The sequence below is a fragment of the Cyrtonyx montezumae genome, unplaced genomic scaffold (genome assembly GCF_038088225.1).
Source record: "Cyrtonyx montezumae isolate F1298 unplaced genomic scaffold, pur_monq_1.0 scaffold_20, whole genome shotgun sequence".
Classification (NCBI taxonomy): Eukaryota; Metazoa; Chordata; class Aves; order Galliformes; family Odontophoridae; genus Cyrtonyx; species Cyrtonyx montezumae.
The window spans coordinates 5,581,272-5,598,882 of record NW_027071937.1 but is presented as its reverse complement, the minus strand read 5'-3'; the positions used below and the strand labels follow the sequence as shown (position 1 = coordinate 5,598,882).

General features: G+C 49.9%; 1 protein-coding gene across 1 annotated transcript in view; it reads right to left on the bottom strand.

Moving 5' to 3' along the window:
• Window positions 1-1,025: 1,025 nt before the first annotated feature.
• The window catches only part of MEGF9 (multiple EGF like domains 9), a 32,415-nt gene continuing 15,829 nt past the window's right edge, over window positions 1,026-17,611 (bottom strand). Inside the window, exons 2-6 of the mRNA XM_065737607.1 lie at window positions 16,782-16,974; window positions 10,394-10,530; window positions 7,004-7,138; window positions 6,233-6,505; window positions 1,026-2,590 (exon numbers count right to left, since the gene is read on the bottom strand). Coding sequence (XP_065593679.1) covers window positions 2,136-2,590; window positions 6,233-6,505; window positions 7,004-7,138; window positions 10,394-10,530; window positions 16,782-16,974 — 1,193 coding nt within the window. The 3' untranslated portion in view covers window positions 1,026-2,135. The remainder of the gene's footprint in view (window positions 2,591-6,232; window positions 6,506-7,003; window positions 7,139-10,393; window positions 10,531-16,781; window positions 16,975-17,611) is intronic.

Genomic DNA, 17,611 nt, shown 5'->3' with positions numbered 1-17,611 from the left:
TTCCCTCCTTGCTGTGCCTCACCTTTAAATCAAGCAGCAAGCTTTTGAGGCAGAAGTGGCATCTTTGTGCTTATGTTTAAAGCACCTATTCCCTAACCCTCCCCAAAAGTCTCTGAAGATAAGAAAAGCCTCCATGCAACACCAGAAAGCAAATAAATCATCACCACATTCCTCCTACCATTTCTCACGCTGAGAAATATTTACGTTTGCCTGGCTCTGAGGATGCATCAGGCAGCTCCTGCTGACCCTCAGCAGGTACTTCATTCCTCCTCAGCACCAGTCACTTGCAGAGCACCAATGTGCACTGAGATCAGCTTTGTTTTGGAGGTTGGCTGTGAGTTGGGTGTAATATTTGTGCATATTCAGCATAATGCTATTGATTTACATGGGGCTGGCCCAGCACTACCAACAAGGTGCCCACAGCATGATTTCCCCATACCATGCTGCCCATTTGCTGTTCTCTCTGTGCCAGCAGCCTGCCAGGGGAACCTGTAAAACCTAGATCCACTGTAGATCTTTTGACAGCTGATTCTACATCACCACCTTGTGCTACATGAATTTCCTGAAAGCACCCATGCACTTTCTAGCTTTTAAGGCCAGAAGTGCAGATTGGTTTCTGCAAGTGTTGTGGCTGAAAGCCATTTCCACCCAAATCTAGGCAACTTTTGCCTTCGTCCTTCAAGAGAAACCAGCAGGTTGCACCCAGCCATCACCATCACTGTGCCCACGTGGGAGGGACGGCACCAGGATCCCACAGCATGAGGAGCATCCACTTCAGGAAGCATCCACTCTCATTCATCGAGAGCAGGCTCTCAATGCATCCATGCCAGTGTACTTGCATCTTGTACAGAGACTTAAAAACAAATAACGGAAAGATACACCTGTCTGTTGGACACCCCCCAGGCCCTACTCGTGGCAACACTGGAGATTTACTCTGTATTAAAAAGAATAGGGAAATCTGACAGATGCAAGTAGGGAGCACTCACGTTTTCTCTAAAAAAAAACCGAGTTATTCCATGACACACAAGTTGAAAAGCTTTAAGCAGTGGGTGTTTGCCAGAGTCCCAGCTCTGACAATATTGCCTTCTAATTTACAGTATTTTAAACAACCTCATTTTTTTTTCTTTTTAAACAATGCCACTAACCACTGTACAATTAAAATCTAGATGATAAAATATGACTGGGGAATAGAGGAGGTTGGGGAGGGGTCCACGCCTTTGCTGTTTTGTTTTTTTGGTTGTTTGTTTGTCTTTTTTTTTTCTTTTTTTACAAATAATTACAAATACAGTTCCAAGAATATATATTACATTTTATATACAGAACACACCATTGCTATCAGGGTAGGGTATTAAGCCTAGCTTTTATTTGTACACAGCAACCCTGAGATGTCTTGTCGTCTTCCCTTGCACAGAAACTATACAAGTTCATTAACCTCTTCTAGAAAAAAAAAAAAAAAAAGTGGATTGCTATGTTTTAATAGCATCATCACCCTGTATAAATACTCAGAAAGGGAAAAGCTTACTCTCCTCCCTAACTCCAATATTTTTGTGATATTTTTTCATGTTTCCCAGCTTTGTGGAAACTGTTGATGGTGACTTTTGTTCAAGTGTGCAACTCACTCCTCTACTTGCCTCTTGGTAGTACAGCAAACAATCATTTCCCATTTTTTTGTCCTCCTTTTCCATCAAATTCACATCAGGAACTAATATGAAGCCTTCACAAAGGTCTGTTTCCTGAAAATCCACTGTTAATTCATAAGCTACTTTTCAAGCTGAAGATGCAGGCATAAGCGTTAGGTTGGCTGGAAACAGAGTAGCTTCTGATTAATGGGGCATTGCTTTCGCTGCCCCATCTCTGCTTCATAAAAAGGATATTTTAAGATCAGCATAACTGAGTCTTTACCAACAGTGAATTATATGGGTCCTTCAGAGAACAATACACCGAATGCATTTTACCACATTACCTGAAATTCGGACGTGCTACACCTGTTCACCTGCGAGCTACAGCATGCCCAGCTAAGAGTATCTGAAGAGCAAATTCCTCTGCACGGAGCCTTGGCACGGATCCTGATACCCCTTCAACAAGCCCTGTAACTTCTTTAAGCCAACTTTGGAACAGCTGGATTGCTTCCTCTTCTAAGCTTTAAAGTTGTGCATGGGAGTCGTCAGCGTCAGCTGTCCATTCGGTGCGACTTCATTCCCATCATCTTCCAGCAGCCCCGAAACATCAGCGTTGGGGATGCTGTCGTGGTAGCTGCTGAAGCTGATGTTGTCCTCTTTGAGTTCAATGGTCCAAAAAGGAGCATTAAGTTTTCTGTTTTGATACTCACGGTACATGTAGACAGCACCCACAAAGCCCATTAGTAGGACCACGACAATGATGATGACTGTCAAAATAATTATATTAAACTGAGTCCAAGAAACATCTGCAAAAGCAGAGGTACTATTGTCAGAAGAACTTAAAGGAAATATAGTCTGTATAGTTGTTGGTGACAGTGTACTGTTTATCACTGCAGTTGGAAGTGACGTTGCCTTGCTAGCATTCAGAGCAGGACTTGTAAACTCTATAATTTCTGGGCCAAAAGTGGCTTCTACAAAACAAAAAAAATACAGATGCGGTCAATAAAGAAGCATGATGAACTGCAATCACACACACTCTTATGTAACAGTCATTATGCCAATCAAATCTACACTGCTAAAGCTAGATGCTTTTCAAAATAGCTCACAAAAAAAGGTTAGCCAGGGATTTTTAAAATAAATCTGTGTGCTAAGTGCTCCCTGACGGCAGAGATCCTGAGCAAATCCGGTGATGGACAGATAAGTTTACTATCCAAACACGGATAACAAGTGCACTTGCCAAGATTCAATGCTAGATACATGACCTCGTGATGAAAGCAACCCACCTGGTCCAGTTCATACTTAGCACATGAAAATGGGACTCCACCAGGCACAGCAAGAATTCGTGCTTCAGCCCAACAAAGGCAGAGCCTCACTGGAGCAATGGGGCTGGCAGAGCACCATGCACCTTACACAGAACACCACAGGTAGGATTTATGTTTGTCTTACCTGTGAAAGGTCAGAATAAAACAATGACCCCATCAGCATTCTGCTGTCACATTGCTGAGTTACACTGTGGTATGTAAAAGGGCAGAACAATCCCAGTTCTGCTTTCAAATGAAGTCATACAGAAACTTCAAGGAACTTCCCCCACTTGGGACAACCAGAGGCAGAAGATAGCTGAACTACAACCAAAGAATGCTCTGTGTGCTCTCCTTGCCCAGATCCTGTTTCACTCTCAGCTGTGGGCACATGTCCACACACAAAGGACAACCACATGGGGACAAGCAAAGGGCCCTACCAACACAACCCTCCTCAGCAGCCTCAGGCACAGGCAGCCAAGGAGCTGCCCTCCCTGCAGGGCAAACTCCCTGCCCAGAGCTAGGAGACAGCCAGAAGGGAACACTGGAGATCTCCCAAGTGAGAAACACAGTGATTAAGCCTTCTTCAAACCCAGTGAGCGTGAGGCCTCACAAAGCACCATAAGAACTGGACTATCTTTCAAAATGTGACTATAATGAAGGATTTTCTTCACACGTGAATCTATTTTAGATTCTCAAGCCAAGGCAGTAAGAATCTTCCAGAAGCTGAAACCTCAATCAATCAAAACGTACCCAACACCCAGGACTCTGCAACCTCTTTCCGTCTCTCTTCCACTTCTGTTTCTGCTATCAGAAACACAACTTCATCTGAAACCCACTTACAGCTGCAGCAATTACAGCTGATGGAGCTGCACGGTATTGATTCAGCTCTCCTGGATAGCCTGCTAATGATGACTGAGGAGAGGAGTCACTTCTGAAAGAGTCATTTTGCACCAAGTTGCATCTCCAGTGGCAACAGGAGTTGCTAATATTGAGCACGCCTCCAGCCACAGGCCCTCAGGGAAATGCCCAGGAGCTAACTTCAGGCTGATGGATTCCCAGCTCAGGTGATGGAGAAAGAAATTCCTCTGAAAGAGGCAGCGTGCACCTAACTCAAGCTTCTGCTTCGAGTCCTCCCTGCAGCAGCTTCTCTTTTCACTGAAGGTGCTGCATTAGGTTGACGAGGATGATCAGCGTGCTGGGTGACAGAAGGCACTTCTCTATGGGTTAATGGGCAGAATCTAGTAGTAGGAAGGAAGGTGATGGAAGCAAGAGATTCCTGGATACAGCTTTGGAAGAAGGGCATGAGGAATTCAGTCATTCTTTCCAAATTCCTTCGTCAACACTTAGTTCTTGGCAAATCCGGCCAGTAGCTATAATTAGCAAAAACAGAACTGAGACAATGGCTGATTCACCAGTGAGGAAACAGGACTTTTCAGGGCCTTGTTTGTGAGTCAGCACCAGCTAAGTGCTGGCAAGGGTGTCCTGGGTGGAAACATATCCTGGAACCGATGACAACATCACAGGAAACAGTGCCACGCTCTGACAGCGGGCTGCAGCTTCTGGGCCTCAACAAGGGTGCCTGTTTCTGCTGGCGAGGCTGTGCCAGCCCTCCAGATGTCCTAGGGCTGCTCCTTGAGAGCTGCAGCTGTTCACTCAGTGGGCAGCTTTGTTAGCTTTGTCATGAGCATCACATCCAGCTGCTCTGCTCACCCGCAGCCTCTGCAAAGCTGCCACTGACTCATGAGCTGTGGGGAGCCGGCAGCACTCGAGGCAGGCAGCGATGCTCTGCAGGATGGCATCCCCAGTTTAGGTTTCCTCTGTGTCCTGCTGCACCTCATCACTGCAGCAGGATCAGCAGCCATCCAAACCCTCCACTTCGGTCATCCCATGTGATTCTTGAGTGTTCTCCCAGTCGGCTGCAAAAGCATCACACCTGGTAAGGTTTGTGAACGGTCCCTGTGGAAGGCTGAGGTTGGTTTCAGCCTTGCCCAGGCAGTGCAAAGTGTGATGTCTTATCAGCTTTGATGGCTTACCAGAGCCTCAGAACCTGACAATTTCATCTGTGGATCTGGTGGCGATTTCACTCCAGAAAACACTTTGAACTAGGTCACTTAAACACACCGGTGGTTTGTGAAGATCTCATGCTAACCTGGTTAATGCACAGCACCTCAGCAAATCAATTTTTAGACAAGTGAAAGAAACTGTCAGAAAGAGAAAAAACAGGTGTCAAGGAAATAGGAAAGCTAGATGAACATGTGTCCCCGTCCTTTTGAACAGAGACAGTCTTCCCCCACATCAGGAATTGGCTTTAAAATAAATTGAGTTGCAGTGAAAACTGCAAGTATACAAGCAAAACCATACATATGGATTTTAATGGAGCAAGGTCACGTCGTTCTTTGTATGATGGCAGAGCTGTGCAGAGGGAGATAATGGATGACCCAATGCAAAACTGTCATTTCCAACCCTGCATCTGCAAAGTTAGAGCTAATGAGCATTCAACTTTCTTTGTATTGATCATCTCCCTGCACAGAGGGCTCGGTGATTGCGCCTCCAGAGAGCAGCATGGGAGTAAAAACCACATTAGTTCCTAATGGAAGATCTGGATTGAATCTCTGTTGATGACATGGATGAATTTGGGCCCAGGTACGTTTCCCGAACTCCATGTTCTCTCACCTAACACATAAAAGCACTGGAATTGTATCTATGCATGCAGCTGGACATCCACCATGAGGAACCACTTCCTGATAACCACCAAACTGGTTTCTATTGGTTTCTATGATAAGAGACCCCAGAGCAAGTACCACTATGTTCTGGCATTCATTTGCTGCCTGGTGGTCTTACAGGTCCCTTCCAAGCTCAGCCATCTTGTGAATCTGTGATCTGGGCAGTTCGTTGGGCACTAGAAGCTCAAATGCACCAAGCATTGGAAATCTGAAAACCTACATTTCAATGCACTGCAAGTAGATTTCTCCCCAGCACACTGCCTTGACCTGTGTAGGAAACTCAGGATATCTGCAGAATGCTGAGGGCAAGCAGCACATCAGGTGCATTGCTGCTGCTTGTTTCAATATTGGCTGTGTTCAATTCTGGTAACGGAGGACAAAGCTCCCCAAGAAAGTCTTCCTGCATCCCACTGTGAGCCAGCCCTTTTGGAGGCATGGGGTTCTCTGTTTCCCCTAGAAGACTTCAAAGCTGCTCCCTCCTCGGTCCAAACCAACCACGTGAGCAATTACCAGCACCCCTTCCCCAGCCTCCAAGCAGCTCATGCCCATCTGACGCAGGCAGCAGGCTCCACCCCCAAGCACGTTTTACCTTTCCTGGTGCAGTTGGTGCCCTCGGGGTCCCTGACATAGCCGTTCTCACACTCATGGCAGTGGAAGCCAGCAGTGTGGTACAGGCACCCGATGCACTCGCCACTCTCTGGCTTGCAGATGCTGGGGGACAGCGTGGGGTCCACATTCCCATTGCACTGGCACCTGACACAGATGCTGTCGGAGTCATAGTAGCCGTTGGCACACTGGTTGCAGTTGGGGCCGGTGTAGCCAACTCTGCACTTGTCACACGTTGGGGCAGCTTGACCGGGCTCTGCAGAATACAGAAAGCAGAAGAGGTGTGTGCCACAGCCCCTCACTGTGGGGTTTGTTCTGTGGGACTGACTGTGAACCACTAAGACAAACATCAGCGACCACTGAGGGTTAATCAATCTCAAATTTGAAGCTAAAAACAGAATTCTTTCATTGCATCATTATCTGTTTCTAGGGGGGTGGGGGGGAAAGCGTTGTGGGTTTCTGATGTCTCATACCAGCATCACAGAGCATGCTCGACACGTTGCTAAGCAAACGTGCCTGCTCCTGAACGTGTCCATCTCAAGCAGCTGATTTCAGGAAACAGCTGGATCGAGGCCGTCAGCAACCTGCAGCAACTTGCTGGCACTGCTTCCAGCAAGGTGCCCTGGTCCCAGCACAGGGAGACCCACCAGCTATAAGCCATCCCCACGGCTGTCGCACACTGAGCAGCAATTTAATTGAAACACATTGAGAAGAGCTCAGACCAAGAGGAATCAGGCCAAAAGGAGAGCCTTACGGATTCGGCAGGTGCCCGTCGATGCCACGGTGGAGCAGGGGCAGCGGTGGCAGGTGTGGGCACTCCTGTAGAAGCCATTCCTGCAGAGCTCACAGTGCTTCCCCTCCGTGTTGCCCTGGCAGTGCAGGCAGGTGCCTGGGGACAGAGGACAGCAGCCAGTTGGAGGCAGAACTGGAGCAGAACATTTGGAGCATGAACCCACATGGTGTGCTCAAAATTAGCAGAGCTCACAGGTGATTCAGGATGCCCTCCAGCCAAAACACAGTCCTAGGACCTGCCTTGGACTCTTATGACCTTCTGACAGTGTTCCACACACACAGATAATGTAAAACAGTGGGTAGCCCCAACAAAGGTGCCCACAGCTCAAGGTCAGTGCAGATAAACACAGACTATCAATATTAAATATTCCCCAACAGAAGGGGTTTGGGTCAGCACCTGCGACAGCGAGCCAGAAAGGGGATGCTTCAACTCCCCCACTTTTGCAAGGGGAGTTCCCCCCAGCTTATGCATTTGCCCCTTTTGTGTTCCCACACCTCAGAGCTGTTAAACAAATGCCACTGCACTGCTGTGGGGGCCAACAGCTGCGTCCCACCCGTGTGGACTGAGCTCCCCCCTTCCTGGCCCAGGAGGAACATTTGTCATGGGCACAAGCCAGCAGCAATCAGTGACCTTCCTGCGGGGACAGAGGAGACCTTCCAGGGGAAGCCCCTGAATCAGAAAACTGACAGGCTGTGTCTCATGGAGGCTGTGTCCCAATGGCCCTCTAAATTGCATTTTGATATTATTGTGAACAGAGAAAGAAAAATCAACCACAAGACCATCCATCAACAGGAACACCCTGTAATTCAGCAGGCTCCTTTTGGAGGTGGTGCTGACCTGAGGGATGCTTATTTGATTAAATCCCCTGCACAAGACTCTAAAAATGCAACAACCTCCTTGCAGCAACCCAGGCTAGCACTACACGTATATCCACTGTGTCTCTGAGTACCAAGGGAGGTTCCTAGAGCTATGCCAGCAGCGCTGCTCCTATCAACCCTAACCACATCTAACATCCTGAACTGGGTTAATGGTGATTGTTAACATAACCACAGCAGATTTTCTCATTAATTTTAAAGCAGTTTGGTTCCCATGCAAACCCACTGCACGGCTCCTGCTCCTCTCCTCGCACAGCGATGACTTTGCAGCTCAGCATCCCAAGCCCAGCACCATGGAGACGAAGCAAACCTTGGTTAGCTACTGAATTGGGGAAGTGGCTGATTCATGCACGGCAGCACCGGCAGCAGCCGGGTGACTCAGGATGCTTGCTTGGCATCAGCTCCCACACGCTGTTTGCTCTGCTCCCAGCAGCCTGCCAGACACGAGCTGGTGGCTTCTGTGGGAGAGGTGCAGAGTTAGAGGGGAAACCACCTCCTGCTCTCAGTTCCCACAGCTGCAGCCCTCGATCAGATGCTCCATCCACCAGGATGCCCAGTACAGAGCAGCCCCTGGAAAGCCAGTATGCTCTGTCAGCACTGAGGATGCCTTGAACTGTGCTCTGCAGGCTTCAGTGGGGCATAAACCTGGGCTCACACCTGTGTGTTCTGTTCAGCTGTGGTCATTTCAAGCCCAATGTCTTTCTTGCCTGTGGAAATTACCAACGTTCATCTGCACAACCCTGTGAAATGGCTGCACTTCCAATGAGTCAGCAGGTTGCTCAGCCGTGCACAGCAATTGAGTATCAGTGTGGAAAGCTTTAATAATTAATGGCACTTCCCACCCCGATAACACCCTGGGGATGGCTCAGGGTTGGCTGTACCCCAGCTGGATACAACCAAAGCTGCACAGCCCCAACGCCAGGCACGAGGGTCACAGCGGAGGAAGCAGGGCCACACGGGGACTTCTGGCTGCCCAATTTCCAGCCCAATAATTCTAAATATTCCTCCTGGGCAGAGCTGAGCTGAGCCAGGCGGTGAGGAGCCGCCAGAGGGAGCCCAAAGGACGGTATTAATGCAGAAAAAAACCTTGAAAATTTGACAAAGACTGCACACAGTTGATGTGAAGCTGGGGAGGTCACACAAAGTGCAGTCTCTAGAGCAGGCTGAGAGCACTGTGTTACTTGTTAGGCATCAGAGCTCGTTTTAATCGACTGTTCTCTGGTTTTGTTGGGTTCCCCCATCTCCGGCAGCAAATAAAGCAGATGGAGGAAAAGGGGGGGAAAAAAGGGATTTTTGTCAGATCAACAATAGCTCATTAATTGAAACGAGAGCTTTTCTTTGCAGAGCTGCAGAGGCCAGGGCTGTGCTGGGGTTTGAATCAAGAGTAGGGGATCATCGTGGGAGAAGAAGGAAGAGCAGATTATCTCACTCCTTCACAAAACCCACACAGCCAGCTCCAAATCAGCACCACAGCTGATGTGTGCACGGCTTTAGCTACAAGCTCATATCCTGCATTATCAGGAGGACATATAATCATGCCTGAAGTTCAGAGTAGGAATGAATGAATTCAACTCTGAGGAGTGCAAACCTGGTACATGCCCACAGAAGCACTTGCTCTGCCAAGCAGGAGTAGGGCATCCTGCAGGAGAGGGAAGACACACTGGTGCCAAAGCTGCCCCAGATCACCACACTGATAAGCTCCACCTCTCTGTCAGCTATCAAAGAAAGGGCAGCATCTCTGAAATGACTGCTCCTGGATAAATATTACAGTCTCATTGCAATCTGGAAGTTCAGATGAGAATGTGAACGTTACAGGGTGAGTGTTGTTGCTACGTGGGGACTGTACCGGTTGCACAGTGATGTTCCTCCAGGAGCAATCCTTGCAGTGGGGAGTGGAAACAGCTCGCCCACCCCTTGCCCTCCCACACACCATCCAAGCACAGGTGCCTCGACACTTGCACCCCATCAGCACCCATATGAACAAGAGATGGCCAAAGGGATCATCAAGGAAAACAAACGAGGCAAATTCACAAGAAGTGGGCAATAGTAATTAGACGCTGCCAGTTTTTTCCAGCACTAATTATGTTATCTGTGGCAATAACAGTCACCTTACATCACTGCCAGCATGGTATATGTTTCCAGGTAAACAGCAGTGAAACAAAAGCTCCTTAAGAGCCCGTGTTGTGTGTTTGTGCAGGAGAACAATGGAGCACTGATTTCCAATAGAGACTGCAGGATAAAGGCTCTGCACTGCAGCCTGGAGCAAATAACACAGCCTTTATCAGCTTCACTGGGAACAAGACTCCCTCCAGCCCTGCCCTACATCTTAATTTCAGCCTCACGGTGATGATCCTGAGCACTTAAGAGCACAAAGTCGCAGATCAGTGGGGTGAGAGCGTAGATCTGAGTGAAAACGGGAAAAGAGACAGAGTCCAAGCTCGCAGGTGTGGTGCTGAGGGGAAGGCAGTGTCCTTACCTGTCCGGCGGTCACAGGTGTTGGAGTGGTTGTTGCACTGGCACGGCTCGCAGGTGCCGTTGGCCTCGTAGTACCCATCACTGCACCGGTCACACTTCAGGTCCGTCATGCCGACTTTGCACCGGCACCTCCCATCACTGCACAGAGAGGAACAAGCAGTGAAACCATAAAATCATGACAAGCAACCTTTAAAGGCCGTCAGGTCTGACTCCACGTGATGAGAGGGGCTGCTCGGGTCGGTCCCCTGCAGGAGGAGGGGTCAGCAGCTCAGTGTGGTCCCCACAACCCACGGAGCACCCATGGGCTCCCCCTTCCTTCCCCCAGCATTCAGCAATGCCCGCCCATCTGCATCCCATTGTTCTCCCTCACTCCTCCTGGGGAAGTGCAGCACCACACAATTTGTTCCTGAAAGCCCCCGGAAAAATCTGTCGATTCAAACTAACAGAAGCTGAGGCTCCAAACAGCTCCAAGCGCTGCTGATGTGTTGTTTTTAATTGAAACGCACTAGATTGGGATGTTATGGGAAGGAATTAACATAATTCTGTATTTCTGTTGTTCTCTCCCTTGCTAAAGGAAGAGGAAGCACTCCAAGGCACACCAAAAAGCAGCAGTCAGCCCGGGAGGCTGCACAGTTAAACACTTGCTGAATACAAAATTTCAGGCACCTTTAATGGACCGATTACAAGAAGGCAAAAGCAACGCGACGTTTCCTGGCTCTTCAGACCATTATCCGGAATGGGAGCGGGCAGATGCGGAATTCAAAGGGATGATGCCATGAAGCAGCTCTGAATGTCTGACTTTTAAAAAGCTTTTAAAGAGACCCAATGTTAATCCAAACGTTGTCACGGCGTTTACAACGAGAGCAAACAGAAAGCAGTTTGTTTTGATTCGCTTCTGGCCACCACTGGGCAGATATCCCTGTAAGAGGGCAGGGGATGGGCAGAGCCAAGAAGGGAAAAACAACAGAACGGGGGTTCCCAGAGCCCCAGAGCCCCGTGTTATTGCCCCTCACCCCATGATCACGCCTGTACTTTCATGACACCCTCCTGCACCTTTCCTCAGACTCCCACGTCATTTTTTAAAGGTTTATTTCCCCACTGACTCCACTCAGCGGAGCATTTTGGGGCAGCATCCCCTTGTTAGCTTAAAAATAACAGGAAAGAAAGCTATTTTCACACACACACACACAAAAAGAAAAAGGTTTTGGAAAGTTTAGTTTTAATAGCTCTCAAGCAGACCTTTTCTCAACATGTTACATATGGCACAGAGCCAGGTTCTGCATGTGCAAGAATTAAATCACTCAGCAAATATAAAGCTTTGCCTGTGGTCATTGCTTCCACAGAATAAAGCCCCCTTACAACACTCCTTTTCATAGCCCCAGCCCAGTAAGGGCTGTCAGACACTTCTTAAAGCAAAGGTCAATGATATAAATGCGTCGAAACCACAAAAAAAGTCCTGTTAACAGACCGGCTGTGCCCATAAAAATCCAGAGACTTGAAAGAAAAGAGCCACAGTTTAATACCCGCACAGTGAGAATGGAGCTGCGTTTTGAGCCGACGCCAGGAATTTCATTTTTGGGGGAGGTGGGGGGAAGGGAGGAGGAAACATTTTGATGCAGCGACATCAATTGCTCAACTCCATTTCAGCGATTAACTCCACCGAAGCCAGCCAGCTTTTAGCTCTCAACAAAGAAGGGATACAGGGATGGGATGGGACAGAACCAGACCCCTCATCCTAGCATCTCAGTCAGCTTTAACCCTGCCTGGGAACGCCCTGGGAACAGGGCACAAAGGGGTCCCACCTCTGTAGCATCCTCCCTTGTGCTCGGCCTGAAGCTGCAGAGCATCCCAGGTAACTCCCAGCCAGGGCTGATGGCTGGGGATGGACACACGGACACAAAGGGCGATGCCCACACCCCTCACTGCTCAGCACAGGAACTTGAGGCCTCCTTGCAAGGAAAATAAGGAAAGCATGAAAAAATCTGTGGCCTGGGAGAAGTCGCAGCATGCAGTTGAGATGGGAGCCAGTGCTCCTGAACACAGACCCCTAAAGAGAGGGGACAGACAGACACGAGACAGATGGGCAGATGAACAGCACAGCCTTAGGGCTGTTTGGAGGCACGCAGGTTTCACGGTGTAACAGAAAACCCTTCGCAAGCTCCAATGGTTTATTTTCTTCTTCTTTCTTTTCTTTTCTTTCCCAAGGAGAAGAGAAGGAAGAAATTCATGCTGAATGTTTTCCCAGCTGCCAGTAAAACTGGACACTCAGGACTGCCATCGGGAGCCCAGGGGCCGACCAATGTGTCCCAGCACCAACCTTTTGAGCTTTTATTTCTCAATTTTCTCTTTATATATAAAGCTGGCAAGACTTTGGAGCAGGGTAAGGAGGGCACACCCATGGGTGTCAAGGCAGGGCACGACACGTGGATTTCCCATCTCCCTGCTCCATTCAGAAGCACAGAGCATGCACATCTGGAACAGGAAAAACCCCGTCAGGTTTCACCTCCCCTCTCCCTCTGGAAGCCCAAATGCTTTCGTGGAAGCAGTGCCCAGCTCTGAGCTGCCTTTGTGGTGGGCAGAAGAAGTGGGGCTTTATGGCACAGAACATTGGGCCTTTGTGCACTGCATTCCATGCGCTGTGCTGGGGGAGGACGCCTGGTTAGAGGGCAGCCCTCCATGAGAGGGATCCTGAAAGGCTGCTCTGTGAGTGTCAAAGGGCCACCTTGTGCAGCCCCAACACCACATCCCCCTGCTGGGGACACCCTGCATCCCACCATGGGAAAGCTGGGGATCTCTGTCCCAGCACTCAGAGAGAGCTCAGTGGCAATGGGGAGAGCACGATGCCACCGGAGACCAACGCTGCCCTATGGAGTGCAGAACTCAGATGGACTCAGAACAGGATCCAGCCATGGGGAAAGGGCTGCTGCTCATGGTTCTGCACAGCACAGCCCTTCTGTGCCCCAAATCCTTCCATGCAAGGAGAAGGAGAGCACAGGGCTGCCTGAAATGAGGGTAAGCATCTCCTCAAAACCAGGATGCATAACAGCTCCAACAGCTGCACTGGTGTCTTTGTGAGGGCAGGCAGCTTTCCTAAGAGCAGCAAGCAACAGCAAAGCTCACTGGAAAATCAACCAAATAACAGGATTTCTGAGCAGCCCCAATTACTGTAGGGGAGATTATGACAATCTGCCACTCACCGTTGTGTCCATTCACTCAGTCCTTTCCCTCTCCCTTCTGCATCCCAATTCAGATGGGTGCAGGGACAACATCCACCTGCTTGCAGAGGACAGCCAATCAGATGTAAAGCACAGCAGCCAGTAAGAGAAGAGATATTTGGATAATTAAAGCAAGTGGAGGAAAAAAAAAGTCAGTTCTGTCAGGGTATTCTTCTGCATTTATGATGTCCACGTGTAATAATTTCTGCTATGAAAAAAATCTCTTCTTGGCAGAGGGATGCTGACGAGGCATTGCCTGGAGATAATGAGCCACCACTTATGCTCGGCCGATCCACAAAGGGAAAGCAGCATTTCAGACACAAAATAGGAGAAAATGGCTTTTGTGGGGCTGTTTTTTTTGGAAGTCATAGAAGAATTGGGCTCCCAGCATGGCTCACTGGGCTGCTGGGATACAATGGGAATTTTCTATATGCAGAATGAGAACTTCACCACCTTCCCTCCCAATAAGCTGGGATGGGTGGAGGCCCAGGGAACAAGGCTGGGGAAGCTCCACAAATGTATTTCCACGGATTTGCATTTTCTAACAAACCCCATAATTCCACCCCACGTGACCTCACACCACACGATGCCCAGCCTGGGTCCAGCCCCTGCCCTGCTGCCTCCCAGCAGAACCAATGCTCCACGTTCACATTTCCCCATGGCCCCACTGCATCCTTCCCCTCCCAAACACCTCTGGCAAGCCCAGCTCCCCCAGGACCCCCAGCACTTACTCAAAGACCTTCAACAAAGGGCACTCTCTGGTGCTGCTGCTCCTAATGTCATCGCAGCACTCCTGACAACCCATCCAGATCAGGATCTCACGTAGCCCCTCCATCCCAGCACACTGAGGGCACACGGAGGGAGGGGAGGCTGCTCCCCTTCCAGCCTCACCACATCCCTGCTCCAGGGCACAGCCATGTACAAATGCTCTCAGGGATGCTCTGCTTTAATTCTTTTTAATGCAAACACAAAGCATCAGATCCCCTCGAGGGGGCAAAACATCTCTGAATTAACACTTTGGCATTTATATGCATGCATTATCTTTTTTTTTTCTTTTTTTTCTTAGAATGGAAGCAAGTGACAGCAGATCTTTGCTACATGACTTACAGCAGCACGAGGCACAAAGCAGGGCTGCACCAGGACTGCACCGCAGAGCTGCCAAGCTGGAGGTGAGCAGAGCAGAGGGCAGGATGCAGCCCAGGGCACAAAGCAAACTGCAAAGGCAGCACACAGAGCTCCAGCTCCCCGTTGCCTTTCCACTTGTGGGGAAACCGAGGCACAGGCAGTGGGAGCAGCTTATCAAAGATTGCAAAGTCCCACTTAAACATATGCCTGTTTTCCTTAGGGACGCACAACCACATTGCACTGTTGCCCCCAAGGTCCCACCGGGTGCTTCTTTCCATCAGCAATTTCCCTGAACACATTGATAAGAGACAACCACATAGAAAGGAGAAACAGGGAACTGAGCCCATCCGCAGGGCAGCGCTGCCTCACGTCATCTCTCCATGTCACATCCCAACGCATGGGGTGTGACAGCAGCTGCACGGAGACGCCTGCTCATGTGCCACCAGGAAGAGAAACCAGCAGTGTGCCACGCTGGGAACTCCCAGCAAGAGGCAAACGAGGGCAATGACACCACCACGCTGTGCACATGGACGTGCTGGGCTGCCCAGCGTTGGCCTCGGAAAGACGCAAAGTCCTTCAGCACCTCCTCCTCGTGGGCTGCCTCCTGCAGCCTGGAAGCCCGTGTTACTGAGTCAGGCAGAGGACAGGTTTCCACAGGAAGGCGGTTTCGCCATCCCCTGAGTACCCTTTGTGGCAGGAGGAGGCTCCGACCGCTCCCATCCTGCGCTTTGGGCATGGCACCCAGCAGGAGCATCACGCCCAGAGCACGCGGGACGAGCAGGCAGGCACAGCTCTGCACTGCAGGTGCCCACCCAGCGGTGCCAGGGGATGTCAGCACAGCCCTGCTGACTCACAGCCTCCAGAGGGGACTCCCAGACAGAGAACTAAAACAGAAAGCGATCTTTGATTAGAGGCTGCGGAGCCCAGGCATGGCGACAGCACGTCAGGTCAATGTTCACTCCCCAGATCAATGACTTGCCTGAGGAAGGGAATTTTTTTTTTTCTTTATTTCCTATTTTTATCTGCAGTCTAGTTAATAAACAGCATTTTGGCCAGCCAGATGATGGCACACAGAGCACACCCGGAAATAATACCAATAACAATCATATGGCACTGCTTTACAAGGCACTTTGGCAAAAGGCTGAGCAAGATGACAGCAATGCATCCAAGCTCCTGGCCCCAGGCTGGCAGAAATGAGCAGCTGCAGGAGCTACTGGAGGCCACAGCCATGCTGCTGCTCTGCTCACAACAGAGGGAGCTTTTTTCTTAAGCCAGGGTGCAGGAATTAACCTGTGCAAGTTAATGCTTGGCTGGTGCTTTAATCAGTAAAAATAGTAATAATAGCAATAATGATAATAGTCATAAACAGCTGGCTGTATTTTTAATGTCAACTAAGCAGGAGCTGGCTGCTGGTGTGCCTGGACTGGAGCATGTTGGAAAACTCCATGCCCTCAAGAGCCACCTTTTCAGTAAGGTCACTCCATCACATGCAGAACTGAGTTTGGGTTCTGATTTTTTATCATGTATGCCACCAGAAAACAGCCAACAACGCAAAGGTTGGAAAAGAAATAAGGCATAGAAATCTTACAGACAGCAAGTCCCTGCAGGACGCTGCGGTTCTGACTCAGCACCAGCCTTGGCAGCACAGTGCAGGTGTTGAGCACGCAGGGTGCCCGGACCAAACCCCAAAAGACAACAAGAGCAATGCCAGCACAGCACAGCTCCCGGCAGAGGAACACATTCGTTATGCTGCAGTTCTGGAGCATCTGCAGCAGCTCTCTCAGGTTAAACGAGGCTGGGTTAAAGCACAGGCAGGGAAAGAACCATGGGGCAGATGAGGGCAGACCCCAACACAGCACCCGTCCCTGCTACCACCAGCCAACATGACCCACCTGCAGCCCATTTGCAGGCATCGGGCTGGAGCTAACGATCTCCGAGGTCCCCTTCCAACCCAAGCCATTCCACAACTCTATGATTCTTACCTGCTCCGCATCTCAAACCCCCCGAGCCCACCTCAGCACCCACACCCAAGGCTGTTCAGGTACTCACTCATCGCAGCTGGGTCCGAGGGCACCGGTGGGGCTGCAGGAGCAGGGCAGGCAGCGCTGCCGGCCGTGGTCGGGGTGGAAACCGTGCGCACAGTGCTCGCAGTGCAGCCCTGCATAGCCCGGCAGGCAGGTGCAGTGTCCTGGAGCATCGTGGCACCCGCTGCTCCCCACAGCACTGCAGTTGCATGGCTCTCCTGCAAGAGGGAAAGAGAGGCTGAGAGGGGCGTGTGGAGGGCACAGGGTTCGGGTCATAGCTGTATTATGGGTCTCAGTGCTTGAATACATTATATATACACATACACACAGACGTGTGATCATGTCTGTTGTTGTCTGGTTACATGGTTGGTCAGGAGCTGAGCCACACTAGGTGATATTGGGATAAAATAACGATGCTGGTGGTCCTGGGCAAGCTGCTCCAGGTGGCCCAGTTGAAGCAGAGCACCTCCAGGGATCCCTCCCTGCCTTGGCCAGTCTCTGAAAGCCATCAGCAGGTGGTGAACCCATTAATTGTAAGAACCACCACTCTGGTTTACCAGTGGGATTGTCCTTACAACAAGAACATCTTCAACACACCCATATGGTGCACCAGATAGGACCACTGCTCATGGAGAGAGGGTACAAAATCCCCCAACAGCTGACCAGATTTGAGCTCTGTGCATTTAGAGCTAAGCACTGTCCATTTTCCATTGCAGACCCCAGCTGCAGCAGCCCACACCCCCTAGAAATCCATGCTGGGAGCACAGAAACAGCTTTAACCAGCGGGTGATGGAGCTGGGCAGTAGAGACCTGCTTGCCTTGCCCTTGACACAATGGTTACCACCAGCTTCCCAT